Source organism: Chelonia mydas, chromosome 15 (assembly GCF_015237465.2).
Source record: "Chelonia mydas isolate rCheMyd1 chromosome 15, rCheMyd1.pri.v2, whole genome shotgun sequence".
In the NCBI taxonomy this organism is placed as follows: Eukaryota; Metazoa; Chordata; order Testudines; family Cheloniidae; genus Chelonia; species Chelonia mydas.
The window spans coordinates 27686703-27709156 of record NC_057856.1 but is presented as its reverse complement, the minus strand read 5'-3'; the positions used below and the strand labels follow the sequence as shown (position 1 = coordinate 27709156).

Below are 22454 nucleotides of genomic sequence, written 5' to 3'. Positions count from 1 at the left end.
TGGGTCTCGCTTAAAGACGGCCACATCACACAGAGCCATCAGCATAATTAGCGCGCAGGTAGCCTCAGTGAAGGAAAGTAAGGTGTATGTATCTCTTGAGAACAAGCTTCAGTTAAACAGCAACAGCAGTTGGGGTTATAGTCATAGGTGCAAACTTCTCCTAGTATAGAAAAGCTTAGTGTCCTAGAGGTGGCAACCTAATACCATTCACCCACAGAGTATCTCCTCCCCCCAGCCCTTTTAAAAGGGGGGGAGAACATCCATTTAGCTCAGATAAGAAACTAAATACATTATAGAGGTTACATGCAGTTTGAAGTATTAATCTTCACCACAAGAAAAAGCCTATCTGTCTAATGAAATTCTGAAGTTTCTCTCTTTTAGAGCACTGATTAATGCAAGGATAGGGTATGTTACCCTCTCACCCGAACAAAGTAAAGGTAATATTTCTGCTAGGGAACTCTGAATTCTTCAGAGTAACAGCCGTGTTAGTCTGTATTCGTAAAAAGAAAAGGAGTACTTGTGGCACCTTAGAGACTAACCAGTTTATTTGAGCATGAGCTTTCGTGAGCTACAGCTCACTTCATCGGATGCATCCGATGAAGTGAGCTGTAGCTCACGAAAGCTCATGCTCAAATAAACTGGTTAGTCTCTAAGGTGCCACAAGTACTCCTTTTCTTTTTTCTGAATTCTTCAGCATTTTTTTTTTTTTTTTCCCAAAACTAGAGATGAACATTAAAGGTGGTAGACTGAGGTTTTTCTGAAGTTTAATGTTAAACCAAGACACTCAGAGATAGCTTTGTTTTTTCATGGACTTGATAAGGCATAATTCCTGAAATTAGTATCAAAATTGGTAGCATATGTTGAGTATCTGATGTGTATGAAAACATTAGCTTCTCTATGCACTTTAATTTGGGTTAACAGTTTTAGAATATAACCAACCCTAGACAACTGAAATAAAGGATTAACTTTACCATAGTCTGGCAGGTTAAACACCAGTATGTTTATTATGAAAGGGCAAACAGTATAAGAAGATATTTCACAGATGACATGGTCTGGGAGAAAAAGCTTAGACTTTACCTAGATTCAGAGTTATTCAGATGACCAAAAAAGTCATATATTCAGAGTAGCTATAGTTTAGGAAGATACTGTGTTACACAATGTCTGCTGGTAGGTTAGAGGGCCAAATTCTGCTCATATATGTCAGTGAGAGTACTCTCATACATCAGGCAAACAGATTTACTCCTCAAAAAAGACAACAACAACTTTGTAGCAAGCCAATTGTAAGCAATTAATTAGCAGTCTCTAGTAATGGTATTTTCATAAAGCACTCAAATTATTTCAAAGGAGCACATTAGATTCTTCAGACATAAATGCAAACAAGATTATCCAAATGTGTGTAACACTTGTGCACAAAGAATTATGTTTGGTATAAAAAAAGTTAAAGCTAAGTGAAGTTTCAGACAAGCAGAACAAGAAATTGCCTCAGGCACTTTCTAAAGAATTTTTTTTTAAACATTAAAAAAAGTTACATGTACTTTGCACTTATGGATGTCAGGTTTTGCTTGCTTTAAGAAGGGTTTTCCCATGTTCCTATTCCGTTAAACTTCAACTGCATAGAAGGGTTCAGATGCATGGAGCAACTAGCGTGTCCCTTAAGAGTTCTTCTGTGGAACTTTGATTGTTACCTAGAAAGAAGAATGTTGGTTAGTTTCCTATATTTGAAGTGTTATTTAGAAGATTCACTTTGTTCCCTTCCCATTGCTCAAGTATAAATACCACAGAAATTAGAACTGGAAGAAACATTAGGTCATCCCCGATTACTGATTATTCCCTGTGGCTCACTCATCCTCTATATTCTAGTTATAAGTGGACCATGTGGTGCGTTTTTACCACAATTTTACAGTCTAACAGAGCTCGCTTTTGGAAGGTTTCTGGACTTTCAGTTTAGTCGTTTCCTTTCTTCCAGTATCATCACACGTGCGAAGGCATGGATTCAATCTTGATTTGGATGGAAGAGTGGCACTTAAGTAGCACTGCTTGGAGGTCTCCCATTCCAGTAACAAACCACGCTCCAGCTATTAAGTGGCTGATTTATAAGTGCACTACTGATATTCAAGCTTGTAGGGAGCACATGTTCTTCAGAAATGCAGGCTTAATTCCTTCCTCAAATGAGTTCATTACTAGCCCATTCATTCTTTACAATCAAATGCACTTAAAACGGGGGGATTCGAAGAGGTTCCTTCAAAAATCAAATCTAAATATTTGAATTTTTCAAATATTTCTTCAAATAAATCTATTAGTCTTTAAGGTGCCACTGGACTCCTCATTGTTTTTGTGGATACAGACTAACACGGCTACCCCCGATACTTAAGAGGTTTCTTGAAGATAGTGTTCAGTGGGGCAATAAACTGGAAGTTAGAATAGAACCCAGGATGCCTCAGTTTTACCATTGCCTCACTGTGAGATTTTGAGCAATTCACATATCCTCATTTTACAGGTGAGGAAACCTGAGGTGGAGGTAGCTGTCCCACCTCACATAGGTAGTGAAGCTTGTTTATCATTTATGAAGTGCTCTGGCATTCTCTAATGAAACATGCTAAGCAAGTGCCACAAGTTTTGTTATTTTAGAAGCATAAAGTTCAGATCTACAAGAATTAAAATGTAAAGTGTTAAATGAAAAGAAGACAGTTTGTGACACTGAATACTGAGGGCCAACTGAGGGCAGTCTTGTGTCAAATGGTACAAAGCCCATACCTCTAGTGTTTTCCCCTGGCACAAACACATTGATACTCACAGTTTTCACTTCTGTATATGCCTCCAGGCCATATTCCCCCAACTCTCGCCCATTCCCAGATGCTTTGTACCCACCAAATGGGGCCTGAGCGCCAAACACATCATAACAGTTTATCCTGGAATGGAAACCAAACCTTAGAAGCAGTTCGTCGCTCTAGAGCATCTACAGATTAACGGATGAACATTTCCTCAGATTCAGTTACAGCAAGTAGTTCACATCTACAAGGATTCTCTCCCACACCCCACCCTTTTGGCCAAACAGATCCAGAGGAGGCACAGTTCAGCATCCATCAGAGAGTCAGGCGGGAAGGATGTGGGGGGTGGGGGCAGGGTGGTGGAAATAAGATACAACGATCGCTCCTCTGCTGGCTGAGTACTAACCTCATCCCCACTGATCCAGGGAGCAAGACAGGGTCAGGAATCCAGTTCAGGTCTCCCACCTGTCAGCACACCAAGCTCCAAGGCTGCCCCTATCTGGCCACCTTTAAGTACTGACTACCTGCTTACTGCATACCATTTCTGGAAGGGAACGCAAGATGCTGGTATTCCAGAGTTTTCACTAGATTCCAGTTTGTTTCTACAATAAAGTTCAAGATGTTTTGGCCTATATACTAAAAGCCCTGACTACCTTAGACACACCTCTCTTTTTGTATTCTGCTGCAGCAGCCAAGACAGCACAAACCTCTCTGCTGACCTAACAGATTCTAAATTCAAGTGGTAAAGGGCTGGGAGTTGGCAAGGTTCCCCCCCATTGTATCTTCTGACCTAATGCTGGAAGCCTGTTCTTCCATCCCACCCACCAAGTCTCTGTCTACTCTTCAAGGCTCATCTCTTTGGACAGATTTTGCCAGAGAAGGTTGGGGATTTTATTAGAGTTTGAGACTTTTGACATTTTGGTTTGGTTTTAGTTTTGTACCTGCACTGAGGTGTGCAATAAAACACAGTTTATACGTTGAATGAAGGAGGCCGCTTGAATGAGAAAGCTGCAGCTTTTAAAAACTCAGGGGAAGGATTTGGCAGTAGAGATCCTGTGTGTAGACTCTTACCAGACAGTTCCAGCCCGCAATGCCTGGGACACGTAGTTTGCTTTGTCAAGATCTTTTGTGAAGACTGCTGCTGCCAGACCATACTTGGAGTTATTTGCTCTCTCAATGACTTCCTCAATGGTTTTGAACTTCAAGATCTGCATGACTGGCCCAAATATCTGTGAAATCAAAACAGAGCATATAAAAAAAACCCATGGCCTAGCCTATAGCTCCAACAAAAATTACAGGCTTGACGCAGAAACTACTAGGTGAGGTTCTCTGGCCTGTATTATGCAGGAAGTCAGACTAAATTATCACACTGGTCCCTTCTAGCCTTAAAAATCTAAATGAAAAACATTTCTGGATGATGGCTTTTCTATTTTTCATCTGATTCTAGCAAGAGTTAGAGTTCAGATAACAATCTATGGAATTCTGGTACTTGTAGTCCCTAGCATCAAGAGAGAAAAAAGAAAGAAGACACTTGGCAGAAAGTTAGAGAAAAGAAAGATTTACAAATCAGTTGTTCTGACCTCCTCTGTAGCAATGGTCATGTTGTCCTGCACATCTCCAAAGATGGTCGGCTGGATGAAATAGCCCCTGTCTGCAGCAGGATTGCCACCACAGAGCAGTTTGGCTCCTTCCTGCTTCCCAGTGCTGATGTAGCCAAGGATCTTTTTAAACTGCTCTTCATCTACCTAAGATCAAAAAGAATAGCGATAGGTCAGTTTGATCCTTATGGAGAGAGAAAAGGATTCTACCACATTCTGGTCTATATACACCAGTTCTTTACATGGAGTTAGGAAGGCATTAATAGAAAGATTCCTAAGCCAGTCTGCAAGGGCAGAACTTGCTGTATCTAATAGTTTCGGATGGAGTATTTTGAGGTCAAAGTGATTATCTAAGTCAGTTCATTCATCCCCATTTCATTTAGATAACGGGCAAAGGTTAACGCAAGTTAGGCATATGAGTGCCAAGTATCTGTTAGCCTACTGGTTCATGGATACAGTCCCAGGTTTCAATGCACAATCAAGTAGCATCTCAAGAGAAGGAAAACTGAAGCTTCATGCTCTCACCTGAGGTCCCTGTTCAGTTTGAGAGTCAAACGGATTTCCAACCACCCTGGACTTGGCTCTCTCAATGCTTCTCTCTACGAACTCATGATATACATCTTCTTGGACATACGTCCGGGATCCAGCACAGCAGCACTGGCCTTGGTTGAAGAATAGGGCAAAGTGGGCTTGCTCAACAGCCCAGTCCACTAGGAAAGAGATGGCAAAAACTCAACAGATGGCTTAGGGGAGAATCTTCCTCATGCCAACAGCAGGAATGTCAGGGCTATGAACTCCCGTCCACTCAGTCACTTCATATAGAAGATTGTGAATGTGGGTCTACATGCTGAATAAGTCTTTATTTAGATCAGATTCTACCCAAACTGCAGTGTCCATTAGAAATTAACCAAATCTGAAAAGTTGTTTTGGATCCAGCGAAATTTCCTTCCCCCACCACCATTTAGTGTGTGCCAGTTTCTTGGCTCAAGTGAGAGGTGCGCACACACACACACGAGAAATAGGAGAGAGAACAAAGAAAAAATGCAAGAGGTTAGAAAGAGGCAGGCACAGCAGTGAAGCAAAACTTAATGGAGGAAAGAATGGGAGGAAATACTACTAGATACAGAAGATAATGAAATAAAGCCCAGAAGAATGAGTAAAGGATGTGAGGTCTGCAGGAAAAAAACAAAAAGTGTAATCTGTGGGTAAATTAGTTCCCCCATCCCCACTCATGCCCTCTATTGTTTTGTGAGGAAATGCTGATACACCATTTTGGCGGCCTCACTGTGTGTAAGATACTCCTCCCAAGATGCACCGTGCACTCTGTAGGACACTAGCTAGGTGGCGCCATCAACAGGAGTCCAGAGAGTCCCTCGGTATAGGAGCTTTTGTGGGAATCACTGTCAGAACCTTCCAGCCCTTCCCAAATCCTGGCTGCAAAAAGCCATCCCGAGAGCTACAATTCAAACACTGCACTGAGTCAGTGCTTACTGTCAGCATCAGACATGATGATATTTGGGCTCTTCCCTCCAAGCTCCAGCGTCACTCTCTTCAGGTTACTCTCTGCTGCAGCCTTCTGGATCAGATGCCCAACCTGTATCGGAAGGAGCAGAATCAAGATTAGGAACTAAACACCTCTCAGCTAGTGTTTCCCAAATGGTTAGTGGACGGAAGGTTCCACGTGGGTTATGAAGGCCCTGGGAGGTGGGGGGCTAGAGAGCAAGCCTGCTGTGCACTCACCCCACAGCAGCAGCTTCTGTCACAATGGAGGGGGTGGCCAGGCCAAATCTGAGTGAATGGCACTTCAACCCATGCACCACAACGCCCAGAGCGAGAAGCTGGGTCCAGCCCCCCGGGAACAGGAGCTGTCGCTGCGGGGTAAGTCGGGGGCCAGCTCACACTTCAAACCAAACACCTGCCCCCCCGGCCTCCACCTCAGGGCCTTCCCTCCGGCCTGGGATTAGGGTTGTGGTGCCAGGAAAGAAGGTGCTGCTGTGGGAGATCAGAGCCTCCTTGGTGGGGCAAGGAGGAGGCGACGGCCATGGTGAAGGATGTTGGCCTGTGATTCCCCTGTGAAATTTCGACCCTGGGTGGGTCACAAAAAAAAAAAAAAAAAAAAAATACAGTTGGTGGGTCACCTTACTAAAAAGTTTATGAACCACTGTACTAAGCAACTCTAATAGCTGCTCTGTGTTACTCTGATGCCCTTGGACATTGCAGTGAAGGGTCTGATTTTGTCCTAATGCTTTTCAAGCAGCTGGTGCAAGGACATACACTGTAAGTAGGAAAGGAAGCCATGTTGTTGTACTCCATTCTGATTTCGTTAGGGAAGTCTAGGCAGTAACAAAAATCAACAGTAATATCAGACATCATAACCTCTGACCAAGCAGAGCTGGACACAGATGTACAGCTTGGGTGGATTTGATTTGAGAGAGAGAGACAGAATTTAAAATCTAGATATTTCAGCAGCTGCTAGAGCTTATTGCGTCACCTCGCCGGGTTACTGGTGTTAGGTATCTGTCAGCAGTTTCCTTGTAATCCCTTCATTGTCTGCATTTTAGCTGAATCATTGAAGTCTGCACAGAGATTAAACTTCACCTACAAAGAAGCAGCCCAAAGGCAATCTTCTTTAAGAACCACCATTCCAAAAAGACCATCTGAACAGAGTAAGGCTTAGTGTTGTTACAAATCAGTCCTGCTGGTTAAAGACAGCTGCGTTTTTAAAAGGAAGGCAAAACAGTTTTTTAGTATTTGGTACAGAACATAAATTTTACACAGGCCACCCACATGAGACGGCTGACAGGGATGCAGACACGCCGCGTCTTACCTCAGTGGAGCCAGTGAAGGCCACTTTATCTACTTCCATGTGGGACGCTATGGCAGCCCCTGCAGTGGACCCATAGCCGGGAACAATATTAACCACCCCTGGTGGGAATCCAGCCTGTAAGTTCACCAGTCAAAGAAAACTGATGTTACTTTATTATTCCCTTTACAGCTAAAGAGGATCCGTAGCCCTGTCAGTCACACCAACCTCCAATACCCTGCCCCACAAAAAAAACAGGGCTCCTTTCCACTTCACTCACATCCTCCAGGCTGCAGCCTTCTTAGGACTTTGCTAGACCACAGACACCTGCCTCCAGTATCTTAAAACCAGATTACCAGCTTAGGTGACCTCTGACTAACTTAAAGGGGCAGCATTCGTTTAAGTTCGTTTTGGTTAGTTAGCCCACTGAAGTTCATTGAAAACTCCATCCCCATTCAAAAGCAGAAACTCCTGTATCTGCCAGGGAGAAGGGCAGGGACAGGAATGACATCTGGTTAGTCTAGATGCTGGAATTCGTTAAAAAAAACAAAACAAACAAACAAAAAACCCACATCTTTCCTCTTTGGCCATGGCAACTTTTTGCTCTGGCTGTTCCTCTACCACCACCACGCCCTCTGCCCCCCTCCCCCCCCCCCCCCAATACGGGTTCCTGTAACCCATTCTTTGTGTTGCTGTGTGGTCACAGCACATTGCACAACCACAGATAGAAGTACAAGTGGGAGGTTGAGTCAGAACCAGCTTCTTCTCTCACCTCTTTGATCAGACTGGCCACATAAAGAGCCGTCAGGGGTGTTTGCTCAGCCACTTTCATCACAACCACATTCCCGGTGGCCAAGGCAGGCCCGATTTTCCACGCCTGCATCAGGAGTGGGAAATTCCACTGCAAGACACAAGGAAACCTTCTTGGCTACATTTGAAAACACTGACTCTCCATTTGAATTCATTGGAGAGATGAATGAGGGTCTGACAGATCCCCAGCTTCTGTAGTTGGTTCATCTCCACTGAAGTCACTTTCACCAGCTGTGGATCCAACCCTGTATGTGTCTCCCTGTTTTACTAACACCCTGGATTATAAACTTGTGGTTCTCCTTTCGCTATCCCAGCCCTTGGTTCATGCGCTGGTAAGAGGGAACTGCAGAAGTTTAAATTTTGATGCAAAAAAGGTGAAAGCCTTTTCATTGACACTTAAAACACTTTCCTGAAAACTTACTTAAATGATTCTACATTCTGGGTCTGACCTCTGGCCTTGTCTCTTAGAAGTTTTTATTCATTTCATTACTTATTAATATGTCATCACACCCCGCCACAGGATCCAAGCATCTCACAAATGGATGAGTTTAGTCTCAACACCCCAGTGAGGTAGAAGAATATTATTCCCATTTACAGATGTGGAGTGGAGCCACAGATTAAGCAAATTGGCCAAGGTCACACTGTCTGTAGCAGAGCTAAGAACCAAACCCCAAACTCCACATCCCAGTCAAGTGCAGAAACCTCAAGGCCGTCCTTCCTGGGATATACTTGACAAGGATGCAGCATTAACTGCAAGCACCTGCATGGCTCATCTGATGGGGGCCAGGAAACAGAAGATTAATTTCCCATAGCTAGAGTTGACTGAACAGGAGAGCTGTTCACTCATTTCTGGAGTCTATCAAATAGTTAGGAACAAAAACAGAAGAGACTAGTAGATAGAGTGAAGAGCTGGGTCTCTGCCTCTCAAGATATGCTATTTTTAAATGAGTGACATATTTTGGGGGATGTCTATTTACAAAGGTTACGTCTAACTTGAAAGTTAGAACCTTAACTGTTGGCAACCAGGCCTCTTCTAACTGCCCACAAGTTGGTTTGAAACATTGATAGCGGAGTGTCTGCAAGAGCTTGCTTATGAAAAAGTTCATGCTAAACTCGCTAACAGATTAAGACTCCAGAATTAAAGGTTTATATCCAATTCCTGCTTATTAGTAGACACACAAGCACAGTGCATCACAACCATGTCTGATCTCTAACAAGGTAATATTTACACACACTATTTTATGTCCACAGCAATTCATAGAAATAAGACTAGATACAAATGAAGTTGCATCAGATCTGAGCTATAAGTGTAAATGAAGTACTTGCGGTAAAGAGGGTTAGAATTCTGTCATTCACAGCTGGATGCACAGAGTGTGATTGACAATTACATCAAGTCTGCTTCATCACTGCCAGAGCAATGTAAAGGGCTACTAAGCATAATTTCCCTCAGTATTAAAAGGGAAATCATGCTTAGCAGAGGCCAGAAACTTGCATTTTAATGTTATTCTCTATGCCAAGGTGCATTTCTGTAGGCCCATGATACATTTTACTTACCGGGATGATCTGTCCACAGATCCCTACTGGCTCATGTCTTGTGTAACTGAAGAAGTCTCCATCTACGGGAATGGTTTTTCCATGACATTTGTCAGCCCAGCCAGCGTAGTACCTGACAATTACATGGTTTTAGTCACTGGTTTAGGACAAGAAGTCTCCCACTTAGGAATAAGAGTTAACTTTTTTTGACATTTCAGGCAGGGATTCAGACTCTGACCCTGCGGCGGTAAGAGGGAACTACAGAGGCATTGCCCCGCATGACCTAATATAACCTTGCCTGAGACACGAGGTGACGCATGACACACATGTGGGTCAACAGACTCTGCTACAAAAAAATCTCCTGGCTCCAGCACATGGCGCGCATGCGCCCCCACATTTGGAATACACTTTGGGACCACGACTCAAAGAAGAACGTGTCTCAAACACTGATTTTAAAAGGGACCTGAATGGAAAGCCACAACATTGCTAAGAGGCTCAGGTCACCTGAAATCATTTTTATTTAAATATACAGTGCGTTAGGGTTGAGTGAGAGCCCCTTCAAAGCAGTCTAAGCTCAGTTCTCATTGCAAGCTTCACCAGGTACAGGCTTTTTTAGCTCCCAGGATGGAGTACCCACCTATGTGACTATGTAACCCACTAGTCCAGCATGGTTTTTTTTTTTTTTGATAGGCACGTAAAAGATCACTGGCATTCCTTGGTTCCTTATCACTTGGTTCCTTATCATCACAGTGAGGGCTGGCAGAGCAGGTTGTGTGTTCCTCAGCTAATGATTTCATTAGCATCTGGCACAGCTACTTTTAGCCACACGCATTCCGCTGAGCTATGCCACTGAGCTAAGTTCAGCTCAAAGCTGGACACGCCCCAAGGACAGGATTCTGGCAGTGTAAAATACTCATCACAGGAAGCCTCCACCCAGCCTCTAGCCAGCACCTGAACACTGGCCCGTCTTCAGACACCAGACTCACAGGTTGGTGTTTTCCTCGCTTTACAGACAGCAAATTGAATACAAACAGCAGAAAAGGATTGTTTGGGTCCATCCAGGACTCACAGCGGCCCATTACCCTTTACGATGGGTTTAACAAGTTCAGAGGGCTCAGATTTGCCAATAACATCTTTCAGGGTTGGTATGTGGCTTTAGGAAGGCAGGATTTGGAGATGCGCATTCCAGGGCCATACTGAGGAAGCAGCTGACCGCAGTAGCCTGGCTGAACTGATTAAAAGTGAGAGTCACTGGCTCGGGGTGCATTTCACCCTGCCACAGGCCAACAGGACGGGACACAGGCTGCCATCAGGTCAGATCAAGTCTAACCAGTTAGCATGCTCAAATTACAGCAGCACCCAGACAGGAATTCCCACCACACAGCAACATTTGCAGATCTCCAGTTACCACAGATAAGCTGAATGCCAGACTTCATAGCACTTCGCACTGATTTGCTCTCCTTGTTGCATGAAGTAAACAAACTCCTACCTGATGCATTTGGTTACCATGTCCAGATCCACTAAGTAGGCAATGGAGTACGGTTTGCCATTATCCAGAGTTTCCAGCTCCTACAAAGAGAGTCACAAACTCATATTTGGATAGTCCCAGCCCCGACTCCCAACCACAGCCCATGGTGAGCCTGACTCTGGGTTTGCTCTTTGGACAAGTTCCACATTTAGCTCTTCCTACCTAGCCCCACATGCCCGACACTGCAAAGACTCCCTCCCACTCCTTCCTTGCATAGGCTATGGCTCTTTTGGAGCGTGAAAGGGACTGATGCAAGGTCCTCTTCTCCCCTCTCCTAGGGCAGAGTATACAGACCCCACAGCTATTCCAGACTCCAGGCTGAAGACCTGAGCTTGGATCACCCCATGCTGCAGCACACGGAGCTGTCAGACCATCAGACACTCCAAAGGACAGAGTCTGGACATTCAGTTATTCCCTTCCCCACTAATGAGACAGAGCGGTGTAGTCGTGATCAATATCATCATGCCTGTGAGCGGTAGGCAGGGGAAGCAATGGGACTGCGGGCTCTTGGCTGGGCTAGATGGGTTTGTTTCAGTGTGTATCACACTAACAGCAGCATGCGCGAGGCTTCGCTCAGTGAGACTCGTAGAGTGAAAGTCTGCTCTCAGTGAAACCAGGCTCGCTCCCTGGTCTTTGACAGTGCAAGATTCAGAGCAGTGCAAGAGCAGGACTGGCCAATAGGCTGCAAGGCCCTTCTAGCAGAAGTCACGCCTGCTCCATGCTCAGAGCACTCAGTCCAGGTGGAGAAAGAGCCTCCATACAGCAAGGCGAGCTCCCCTCCCACTAAGACGGCCGTATCCACCTCTGGCGACACTGCCAGAATCCCTCCCATACCCAGCTGAACCAGACCGGCAGTGCCCAGCAGACAGCTTTATTAGACTGCACCACCCCAGGGAGGCCAGACAGTACATCCAGGGAGCGCGATACGCACGGCCAGGTAGGCCCGATCTCTCTCAATCAGGTCGGCGAGGCGGAGCAGCAGCTTCCCCCGGTGAGAGGCGTCCATCCGTCTCCAAGGCGAGCCCAGCTGGAAGGCCGCCTTGGCCGCCTGCACGGCCTTGTCCACATCCGCCTGAGGAGGAAACCAGACAGAGAGGCTGAGTGGACAGCGCTCCCCGCCCCCACCGCCTATCTGAGGTTGAATGGAAGAGGCTGTACTCGGAGGGACAAATAAATTAGAGGGGTTGGGGAGAAGTGGCCCAGAGAAAGACAGAGGAAGCTGCAGAGCAGCATGCACTAGGAGTCAGGACTTTCTGGGTCCCCAGCACATGCTCTAAGCTGTACACTTGGTTTCTACGCTAGGTCCCTGTGCCAGGTTAGTCCCCTGATGTTCGCCTTGGGGTTAACACTGACCCGTCTCCCAGGGCGGTGGGAGGCTGAGTGCTGTGTGTAGCAGCGCCAGACTCCAAGTCACGGCATAGGGAGGGGGACAAAACCCTGTGTGCCACATCACATCCGTATATTAGCCTGGAAAATGGGATCCTTCCTCTGCCCTAATGCAGAGAGGTGCTGGGCAAGGCCTCTTTGGCGGAAGTGCTGACGCTCAGGAGCCAGCAGCCACGCAGTCTGGCCACCTTCGCTCTCGCTGGAAGGAGAGATGGTCCCCTACGCCAGTGTCTTGGACTACAGGAGGGGACTGCTCTGGCACTAGGGGGGTAGGTGCCAGCCTGTTCGGATTTCCCCCCTTTGGCTCAGTTGAAGGGAGTGGTGGGTCCCATCCCCAGAAGTTGGATAATCCCCCATCAGCACTGCCAAACACTGGCGTTACAGTGGATAATTCACAAACTTCATGCAACTAAAATAAACCCTCCCCCTTCAAAATACAGCTGCCAGCCACTGGCTGAGAAGGTCGTTGGATTGTGGGAGGGAACAGAACGTCCATCCAAGTGACACCAGAGAGCGCCTGTTGTCTCCTTGATAAGACCAGGGGGCATCTTTCATACATGAAAACCCAGCCCTGCTGTCAGGCGATTCTCTGCAGGCTGAAGTCGGATTCCAGCCTGCAGGGGTTTTGCAGAGTCACTGTTTGCTAACGCAGCTGTAGCCTTCCCAGCACTACATGCTACATTCAGAGATAACATTATGAAATTATATTTGAAAAGAATGGGTGTAATGGGCTGAACAACGATCACCACATAAAGGCTGCTTTCCTGGATAAAGCCAAGCATGTTTACACTAGGCATATTTCAGCGGCAGTATCTGCTGGGCTAATATTTACTTTAGATCCTCTGGCAACGCAGGACAAGAGCAAGAGGGGGGTGACTTCTGAAGTTTCTAGTTGGATTTGTTTAGGTTTAGCATGGCTGATTCAATTTAGAATCCAGTATCTCTCTATTTTATGGTGCTTAGTGTTTCTAGTCAGTTCCCATTTTTGGTGTACGCACCAACCTAACGAAGCTGACTACCAGGGCATGCAGAAATCCAAGTGATTTCCTCCCTCTCCTCCGACAACAGCGTAAATCGACCAGTTTGGAGAGGAAGGTTGGCCTTGTACTTACGGCACTGAATAGGGACTCAGGAGATCTGGGATCAATCCTTGGCCCTGCCTGGACTCCAAGCGACCTTGGGTGAGTCACTTCATCTTTCTGTGCCTCGATTCCCTACTTGTAAAAATCGAGAGAATTCTTCTCGTGTCTTTCTGGACTATAAGCTCTTGGGAAGAGTCTTTGTTCCTGTATGCGTATGTAGAGCACGCAGTACACCAGGGTCCTTAGGCACTACTGCAATACGAGGCGCTCGGAGTGATCAGGACCCTTTCATTCTGCTGATAAACATCCATCCATTCCATTTCACTGGGACCCCTCCAAGCATCCAGTCCTGTTTTACAGCACCTAGGTCACGTACACAACTCTCTGGCACACGCCAGTGCTGGCTTCTGTCCTTTCCTGGGGTAGGAACATTCTGCAAAGACTGATCACAACACTGGGAGCTCAGCCCGTTCTTCACCACCCCTCTGCCATTCTAATCCAGGCTCTGATGTTTACTCATTGGTGGCCTTGAGTTACTTCCCCTTTCTGCCTCAGTCTCCCAGTGTTCAAAATGGGGGGAACCAGCCATTTTTCTGGGATAGGGCAGAGAATAGTAAAGCACCATATAAACAGCTAAGTTTCCTCGCTGCCTGTTTGGCTTCCTACCTTTGATTAGGAGCAGAGCAAAGCAAAGCGAGAGAGTTTTATTGTGCTTTTGGGGTGGGGAGAACCCAAATGAATAGGAAAGCTACACTGACACTTCTTTATATACAGTAAATGTAGCAGTTTACCATAACATGGAGTTCAGGCACTTGCAGGATAAAGGACAGAGAGCAAACATGTTTCTGGACAGGGGTTATAAAGAGACATGCACATGATCTCTTTTTATGCCATGATTTTGTAAGTCAATACCTATCAGTCTCAGAGATCTTATAGGGACAGTGTTTACCTTGTCTCCCTCAGCAACCTGGCAGATAACTTCCCCCGTTGCTGGGTTGACAGAAGGGAAGGTTTTCTTGCTGACTGCATCATGCCATTCATTGTTTATGAAAATCTGCAATTCAAAAAAAGAGAAAGACTTCAGTATTCAGGCCCGAGAGTCATCTAATCTGGAACCTCTACTGTTTGGTGCTGGGCTTACCAGGAAGCCAGAAGCACAGCTCTGCACCTTAGGCAGTTCAAATTAAGTGTGTGGCTCTACACATCATGTTTAACATGCACAACACTAGAGAGTCATAGAAAAGCTACTGGCCTCCAGGGCTTTTAAAAAAAAAAAAAAACAAACAAACATCAGATATGTGCCACCTGCAAAAGGTTTCTGAGGAGCAGCCATTAAGCCTTACACAGCGAATCTCACAACATTTTGGATCAGGCAAAATTGCGCGGGAAGGGAAGAATCCATAGTCAAGCGCCAAGTCAGGACAGCATCAAAACCCCTCATTCTAGAGAGATAATCTGACCAGTGCGTGATCCACAAGAGACACAGCTGCAGCCACTGGGACCCCATAACAACAGACTCCCCCCGTGCTAGACTCTGCCATGGTAGGGTAGCCATTTGTGCAACTGTACCATTTTGCAGACATCCCAGCCCACAAATATACCCCTCGGGAGTGAAGCAGAGAACCCCTCCAGGCCCCTGGATACCAGAACAATGAGTGAGGTATCTCTACTAGATCAATGCACAGATCTCACCCAGCCACCTCTGCCAGAGACCCCAGGGCATGCTTGGCCATTCCTCCTGACGAAACAAGCTAGCAAGCAGAGGGAACAGCACCCACCCACTCACTGCTTATTGAAAAAAGGCATCTTCCTTCCCTCCCCCCAGTTCTAAACATTTTGTAAAACTAGAATAAACAGGAGCAGAGTGGGCAGGGAGAGGGCAGGCGACAACCCGAGCAAGACACAAGCCACCAGGAAAGACAACAAAATATACCCTTATTGAGCTTATTTATATGTGTTCCTTCCAGTCCTACAATTCTATGCCCAGCTAGGGCTCCGGGATATACACAAGGCAGGGCCTTAGGTTGTGCGTGTCCTCCTCCATCCTGGCCACTGTGACGTTCAGATCAACACCTCCAGGCCAAAACGCAGCTACCAAGTTTTGCAACAGCTACCTATTCAATGGCATGATCTTACTCTTGCCCTGGGTAGCATATAGGAATAGGGCCGTGCCCCTTTCAATAGGGAGTGCGCCCTCCATCTAGTCATTACTTTCCTCAGTGTTTCAGAAGCCACAAGCCCTCTGCCAGAGCCACAGAGTTTACATGGAGCTTGCACATTGCATACAGTGAGTAGACACAGAGATCTGGACCTCACTTGCCCATGTGGGTTCTTCATATTATGCATGTTGTGTAACAAGCAAGAGACAATTCCTTCTCCCTCCTGTTTGCCACACTCACTTGTTCTATCTTGTCTCAAATTATACTAAGATCCAGAGGGCGGGAACTGTGTCTACGCTGCTCATCAGGGTGGATAAAAATCAATGATTTAAAACAAAAAACAAAAAAATTGGATTTTTTTTTAATTTAAATCAGATTTTTTGATAAAATGCTTTTTGAGGAAAAAACCTATCTAAAGATAGTTTTAATTAAGATACATTATAGCTCAAAGATATCTCATCATGGTATAGGGATTATAAATTCTAATTCTATAGTATGAGACAATATATTCATGTAATGTTTAAGAAAAGTTTTGTAAATGAGTTCCAATAGTTCATGGATTAGGGACCCAATTTTATGGGTTCTACTGGATTCTGTATAGAAAGATTAACCTAAATAATCTATCTACCCAATGGGACTCAGTGCTCAGTCTAGAAGATACCATCAGAGATGCTTAGTTTTGCAGTTCTCAAACAGTGGATTTGTCTCTCCAGAGGTAACATGCTTGTTAACAACAAAAATGTTTTTAAATAAATAATATATACAGGTGAGAAACAACAGACCTCAACTCTATTGATCCTCTGCAAATCTGTGTACACAGAGTCAATGCCTTACATCTCTCTAAAAGTGCAAAGTTTCAAAAAGTTCAGTGAATAGAAGATTGTTGGGGGCAGAATAGATCTGGACAAGGAGGAAGGAGAAGAAGTCTGGAGATACATGTGAGAAGCAAGGGACATATGCTTGTTTTGTTAAAATATTATATGTCTGCTGTTGAAGAAAAAAATCCAGACTCCATAACATTGTTGCTTTAGTTAAATAAAACAATTTAAATGTATGTCTGGTGACGTTCTCCTCCTAATACAGCATGGCAAGAAAATCCTCCAAATATTAATGATTAACCTGTTAAATTGGAGAAAGTTCACCTCCCAATGACTTCATAAATATCAGCTTCAATTACCTTTGGTAGATGAAATAACCAAACAATCATTCATTTTCTGATATAGCTGTAAAACTAATCTGAAAAAGTTTTCAAAATAAATCACTGTTTAAAAATCTATAGTGTGTACCTTCTAAAAATGAAATCTACATCTATCTCTGAGTTGTGAAGAATATGTATTAAGATGATAACCAACAAGAATGCACTTTTTATGTAGAAAACCATGATTAAATCGCGTCTTCCTGACTAGTGATTTAAATCATGATTTAAATCAATTTGATTTAAATCAAATCCACCCTGCTGCTCGTACAGCAAGTATAATAAACACAGGTAACACAATGGAACCCCGCTCCTGATCAGGGCTTTTTACACGTGCTCTAATCGCAACTGCCTAGTTTGTTTAGATGCTTAACATCAGAGTTTGGCAGCTGTATGCTGTTTTAAGCAAGGATACAACACTCCTCCCGCTCCATTGCATTTCCCACACTTGCCAGTTTGCAATGCACTTCAGGGCTGGTTCCTTGGATCTTGATCTGCAGACTCAGTGCCATTTAGGCCTTAGTTTATAAACAATTTTTCCATACAAAATCCTGCCTCCGCCCCCCGCATGATTCCCATTAGAACTAGAGAAGAAGCAGTCTTAAACACAGACGCAGTGTTTTAGCCAGTGAGGACATATTCATGCAACTCCTAATGACATTATAAAGCAAACTGGCACCTTGGTGCTTCAGTAGGTTGCCAGATTCAGGAATTACAGCCTTCATTTAGGAAGGTTTCAGGATGTATTTACTGGTGTACATCACTGAAGTCTCTCAATTCCCCCTCACTGCTCAGTTAGCAATGGCTACTGCTGTCCCTTCACACAGTCTCCCCACCACTAGGGCAAGATTTTTCTCTGCAACTCCTGCTATCTGGAACAACCAAGTAGGACCCACTGTGGTCAGTTTCTGCCTCATCCACTCTAGCTTCATGTCTTTTCTAGACATTGGTTTGCTATTCTGATGGGAGCATTACACAAAAGCCCCACTCAGGAGCCTGGCTGCACTGTGCTAGGTGCTAGGGCCACAAACTATTCCAGAAAGAAAAGGAGGACTTGTGGCACCTTAGAGACTAACCAATTTATTTGAGCATAAGCTTTCGTGAGCTACAGCTCACTTCGTCGGATGCAGAATACAGAGTAACACGGCTGCTACTCTGAAACCTGAAACTATTCCAGACAGTCCCTATCTGAGGAGCTGTAACATTTTTGTCTTTTTAAAAAAAAGCAAGTCCAGTTTCTCTCTGTTGGTACTGTAGCTTTGTCAGAGCGACATGGGATATAGTTTGCATGAGAGACTCAACCCTAGCATAGTTGTCACATTAACTGAGGTGAGAGGTCTTTCAGAAGCCAAACGCAGGCACCCAAAGCAAAGTCTCAGTGCAAAGACCCCAGCCCTTTTATCAGAGCCACGTTGCACAGTCAGCGAAAGCAAGCTAATTCCCCCTAGAAGCAACTGATTCATCTACAGTTGTTATTCAAAAGCAGTGATGCAACAGTTGTAAGATTGTACTTGTCCAGGGCCTCGTCACACTTCATTTTTCATCATTAGAGCTGACCAAACAGCATTCCCTGAGATAACAGTGAAGGAAGAGTAGAAGATAGTCTAGGCAAAACAACATACCCAGGTTGCATGCTAAATCCTCGCCAATGATCGACTTGTTTTCTCTCTGTTCATTTGCACTGGTAACAGCAAATGATCTAATTAAGTGTAGAACACACACACACACAGGAGGACAACTTGCTTTACTGGCCAGATTCAGGAATTGATTGCATTGCTTGTGAAGGCCGTTGTATTAAGAACAGTTGGGATGGGTTCTTTTTGTTTTTTAAAAGAATGTCTTGCAACAAAAGACATAGCATTTAAATGCTCTGCAGGCTCTGTTCTGCTTCCTGCTCACCACCAATAAAGAAGTGGTATTATTCTGACTGTATTATATTCGCCTTGTAGCATTTACATCCCAGCCACTGCAGCTGTAGGCTCGTCCATGAGAACCCAAGAGTGACTTGACTTTCGTTATAAAAAGTCAAACTTCAGCATTAATGTAGTTTAACCTAACCTTAACCTAATCTAGTGTTAAGAAAGCAGGTAAGGAAGCTTTTCAAATGAGGTTTGGCAGTGCCCGTTTATGTACACATGGTGATCAAATACAGGTGCCTTGGTAAACAAGATTAATCCATGAAGAATAAGCAGTTTCAGAGAGCGGTTAATCTACAGTGCTGTGCTGTCATCCTAGCTTTGTGTGGCACCGTCTTTCCAGCACCATGCAAAGAGAGATTATTTTGGAGTTTGTCCCTGCTACAGGGGGCAGGTTTCAGTTTGCTTTGCACTTGGTATTTGCACAACCCTTTGTAGACGACAGGTTACAGAGGCAAGCGAACTATTATATAACCCTCCACTTGTAGGGCTTTGGGAACTGACAGCATTTAGGGACTTGCAAATTTGTTCCACCCTCAGCACACCACGATACAGGTTGCAAATGCCAGGCCAGTACCATGGCATTGTTTTTACTTTAAAAACAACCCCCACAATAAAGCAGCAGTGACAGCAGGCTCATTGCAACACAGGACAAAACGCAGCGAGTCCGTTGCTTGCAGAGCGGACAGACGGCCTGACTGCGAAAAATGGAACATTTCTGAGGACTCTTTTTATTTGCAAACTGAATACAATTAACTTAGGCTTGAACAGAGACGGGGAGTGGATGGGTCATTACACAAAGTAAAACTATTTCCCCATGTTTATCCCCCCTCCCCCCACTGTTCCTCAGATGTTCTTGTCAACTGTTGGAAATGGCCCACCTTGATTATCACTACAAAAGGTCGTCCCCCCACCCCACCCCCGCTCTCCTGCTGGTAATAGCTCACCTTAAGTGAAAAGAAAAGGAGTACTTGTGGCACCTTAAGTGATCACTCTCATTATAGTGTGTATGGTAACACCCATTGTTTCATGTTCTCTATGTATATAAATCTCCCCACGGTATTTTCCACTGAATGCATCCGATGAAGTGAGCTGTAGCTCACGAAAGCTTATGCTCAAATAAATTGGTTAGTCTCTAAGGTGCCACAAGTCCTCCTGTTCTTTTTGCGAGTACAGACTAACACAGCGGCTACTCTGAAATCTTTTTATTAGAGGGTTGGTCATACAGTCGCGCCACTTCCCGGCAACTTTTGAGTACACCGTTTACCGCTGCCATAGAGGATTCTCCAGACACAACTTTCCTAGCTATAGGCGCATGAAACAGCTGGAGAGGCGGACTCTGCCTGACCACGGATATGAAACCTGGACCCTCAGATTAAGCGTTTGATACGCTACCAACTGAGCTGGGTTTGCCATAAGGGCCAAGTCACAAGGAGGGCAAACAACTCCGAAGGGCGGTTTGATGGTCCACTGCATGCATCCGAGGAAGTGAGCTGTCGCTCAGGAAAGCTCATGCTCTAATAAACTGGTCAGTCTCTCAAGGTGCCCCAAGTCCTCCCGCTCTTTCTGCGGATACAGACTCACAGGGCTGCTCCCCTGAAACCCCTCAGGGGCCGTGCTCTAAGCTCGAGACCAGCGCGGTCCGCGCCCACCATGGCACCGCCGGCCCGGGGCGGGCTTGCAGGGAGGCGAGAAAGGCCCCCAGGGGCGGCGGGGCAGCGGTCGCTGGTGCCGAGGCTCTCGCAGCGGGGATTCCCGGGGCGCAGGGCCGGCCCCAGCGGCCTCCGTGCTCGGCCAGCCCCCAGCCCGACCTCTGGCCGGGGACCGCAGGGCCAGGGGCTCCGCTCAGGTGCCGGGGGGCCCGCTGGCGCCCGGCCCTGCGGAGCGTCCGCCCCGGGGCCCCGCCAGCCCCGGCTCGCAGGGAGCAGCGGCGGCTGCAGCCCCCGGGGCTGGAGCGGGCGGGTCAGCCCGGCCCCTCGCGGCTGCAGGGCTCCCGTCCGGCCGCTCGGCCGGGGGCTGCGGAGAAGCCGGGCCCGGGGCTGGGGCTGGGACCCCCCCTACCTTGTTGTAGGCAACCTCCGGGCGGGGGTTGGGGGCGGGGACCGCGGAGGCGGCGGCCGAGAAGCGGCTGCCGAGCTGGGCCGGAGCCGCCCGGCCCCACAGCCGGGAGCCCCGCGCGGCCGCACGCAGCATCCTGGCGCTGAGGAGACGCGGCAGCTGCGGGAAGGCGGCCGCGGTCTAGCGGCCCGAGCCCCGCCCAGCGGCCCGGGGGAGGGTCCGGGCCCCGGGGCACGTGTGGGCGGGGAGCCGGCTGCGGCGGCCTCGGTCCCGCCGCCCCCCGGCCAGCCCTGCCCGCGCCCGGGGTCCGTTTGCCCGCAGGCCGGCCGGGGCCAGGTTTGCCGGGGGGGCCCAGCCCGTGTACTAGGTGACCAGCGAGCAAGGGGGAAAAGCGGGGAGGTACCGAGGCGCCCGTGTAAGACAAAGCCCTGGATGTCGGGACTGCTGCCCCTCTACAGGCAGGACATCTTGCCCTCCCCGCCTCCCCCCGGGTCCAGGGGGCTGTGGCAGGAGCTAGGGTTTCCTCTAATGCATCCCCTGAGGGCCCGTGTCTGGCTCTAGATTAGAGGCTTGTGTGGGCCCCCGTCACTGTAGCGTCTGGGCACCCCACATCCTTTCCTGCGTTAACACCCTTCTGAGTCGGGCAGTGCTCTCACTGGTGGGGAAACTGAGGCACAGAGAGGCCAACGGCCTGGTTTGCCCAAGGTGACACCGGGAATTTAACCCACGTCTCCCAAGTCTCAGGCTAGTGCCCTATCCCCTGGACTATCCTTCCTTGTTGGGATATGAAAGGGTTAGGTAGAGACCTGGGAAGCTGCCAATGTGCTGGCATGGCATTAGGGGACAAAGGCATAAGAAGGCTGTAGTTCTTTGCGTAGTAAATAAGTTGCCATATTTTGCCCTTCCCTGTTGCTTGTAAGAATTAATAGGAATGCAGGTGCATGAAAAATATAACTGGTGAATGATGCCCTTTGTGTGAAAGAAGGGAAAATAAATGTTATTCCCCCCTTCCTTTCCCAGCTACATAAACAAACCCTGCCTCATGGCCCTTCCTCCCTCCCTTGAGCATTGCTGACCGGGGTGATTTGTGGCAACTGATTGTTGCAAAGAATCCACCTCTGGGTCAACCTGCTCTTTCTTCTAACGTTCCTCACGTGCATCTCTTGCACAGTATCAGCATGTAGGACCTGATCCTGCTGGTTGCGCCACACAGATGGACTCTACCCCTCCCCTGATCCCTATTGACTGCAAGAAAGCTCCATGCCCAGGGGTCTGCCCAGGCCAAACAGCTCCAATCCTGAAGCCCCTGCCCCGGGCTTCTTAGCCCAAGCCTCAACGTCAAAGCACTGTCCACACAGCAATTTTTGGAGCACTGGCTGAGCCCCACGAACCCAAGTCTGTGGAACATGGGCTGGGAAGCTCGTTCTAAAATGCATAAACATGCTCTTCAAAGCCTGCAGGTTTGAGCCAAGCCCCATGACACTGCTCCCTGATTTCAGTAAGTGCTAGTCAAACCCGAGCTCCTCCTTAGCTATGGGAAGCACATGCTGAGCTGGACAGAACGGGGCAGGTTACGCATGTCTGTGCGCCAGATTATTCAAAGTTAATGGCAGAAGCT

General features: G+C 46.8%; 1 protein-coding gene across 3 annotated transcripts; it reads right to left on the bottom strand.

Moving 5' to 3' along the window:
* Positions 1-978: 978 nt before the first annotated feature.
* On the bottom strand, positions 979-21094 carry ALDH2 (aldehyde dehydrogenase 2 family member). 3 transcript variants are annotated; one of them, XM_037878551.2, is made up of 13 exons: positions 20840-21094; positions 14458-14562; positions 11972-12112; positions 11002-11081; positions 9534-9645; positions 7942-8070; positions 7194-7307; positions 5858-5960; positions 4892-5076; positions 4349-4513; positions 3840-3997; positions 2795-2909; positions 979-1685 (listed from the first exon to the last, which is right to left on the bottom strand). In XM_037878551.2, exons 1-13 carry the CDS (start codon positions 20969-20971, stop codon positions 1653-1655), a joined length of 1572 nt encoding a protein of 523 aa, XP_037734479.1. In that variant the 5' UTR covers positions 20972-21094; the 3' UTR covers positions 979-1652. The 3 variants fall into 3 exon arrangements, with proteins under 3 accessions (XP_037734479.1, XP_037734480.1, XP_043385964.1); XM_037878552.1 differs by lacking the exon at positions 7194-7307 and having other exon boundaries at positions 20840-21016; XM_043530029.1 differs by lacking the exon at positions 2795-2909 and having other exon boundaries at positions 1549-1685; positions 20840-21009.
* Between the last annotated feature and the right edge of the window lie 1360 nt (positions 21095-22454).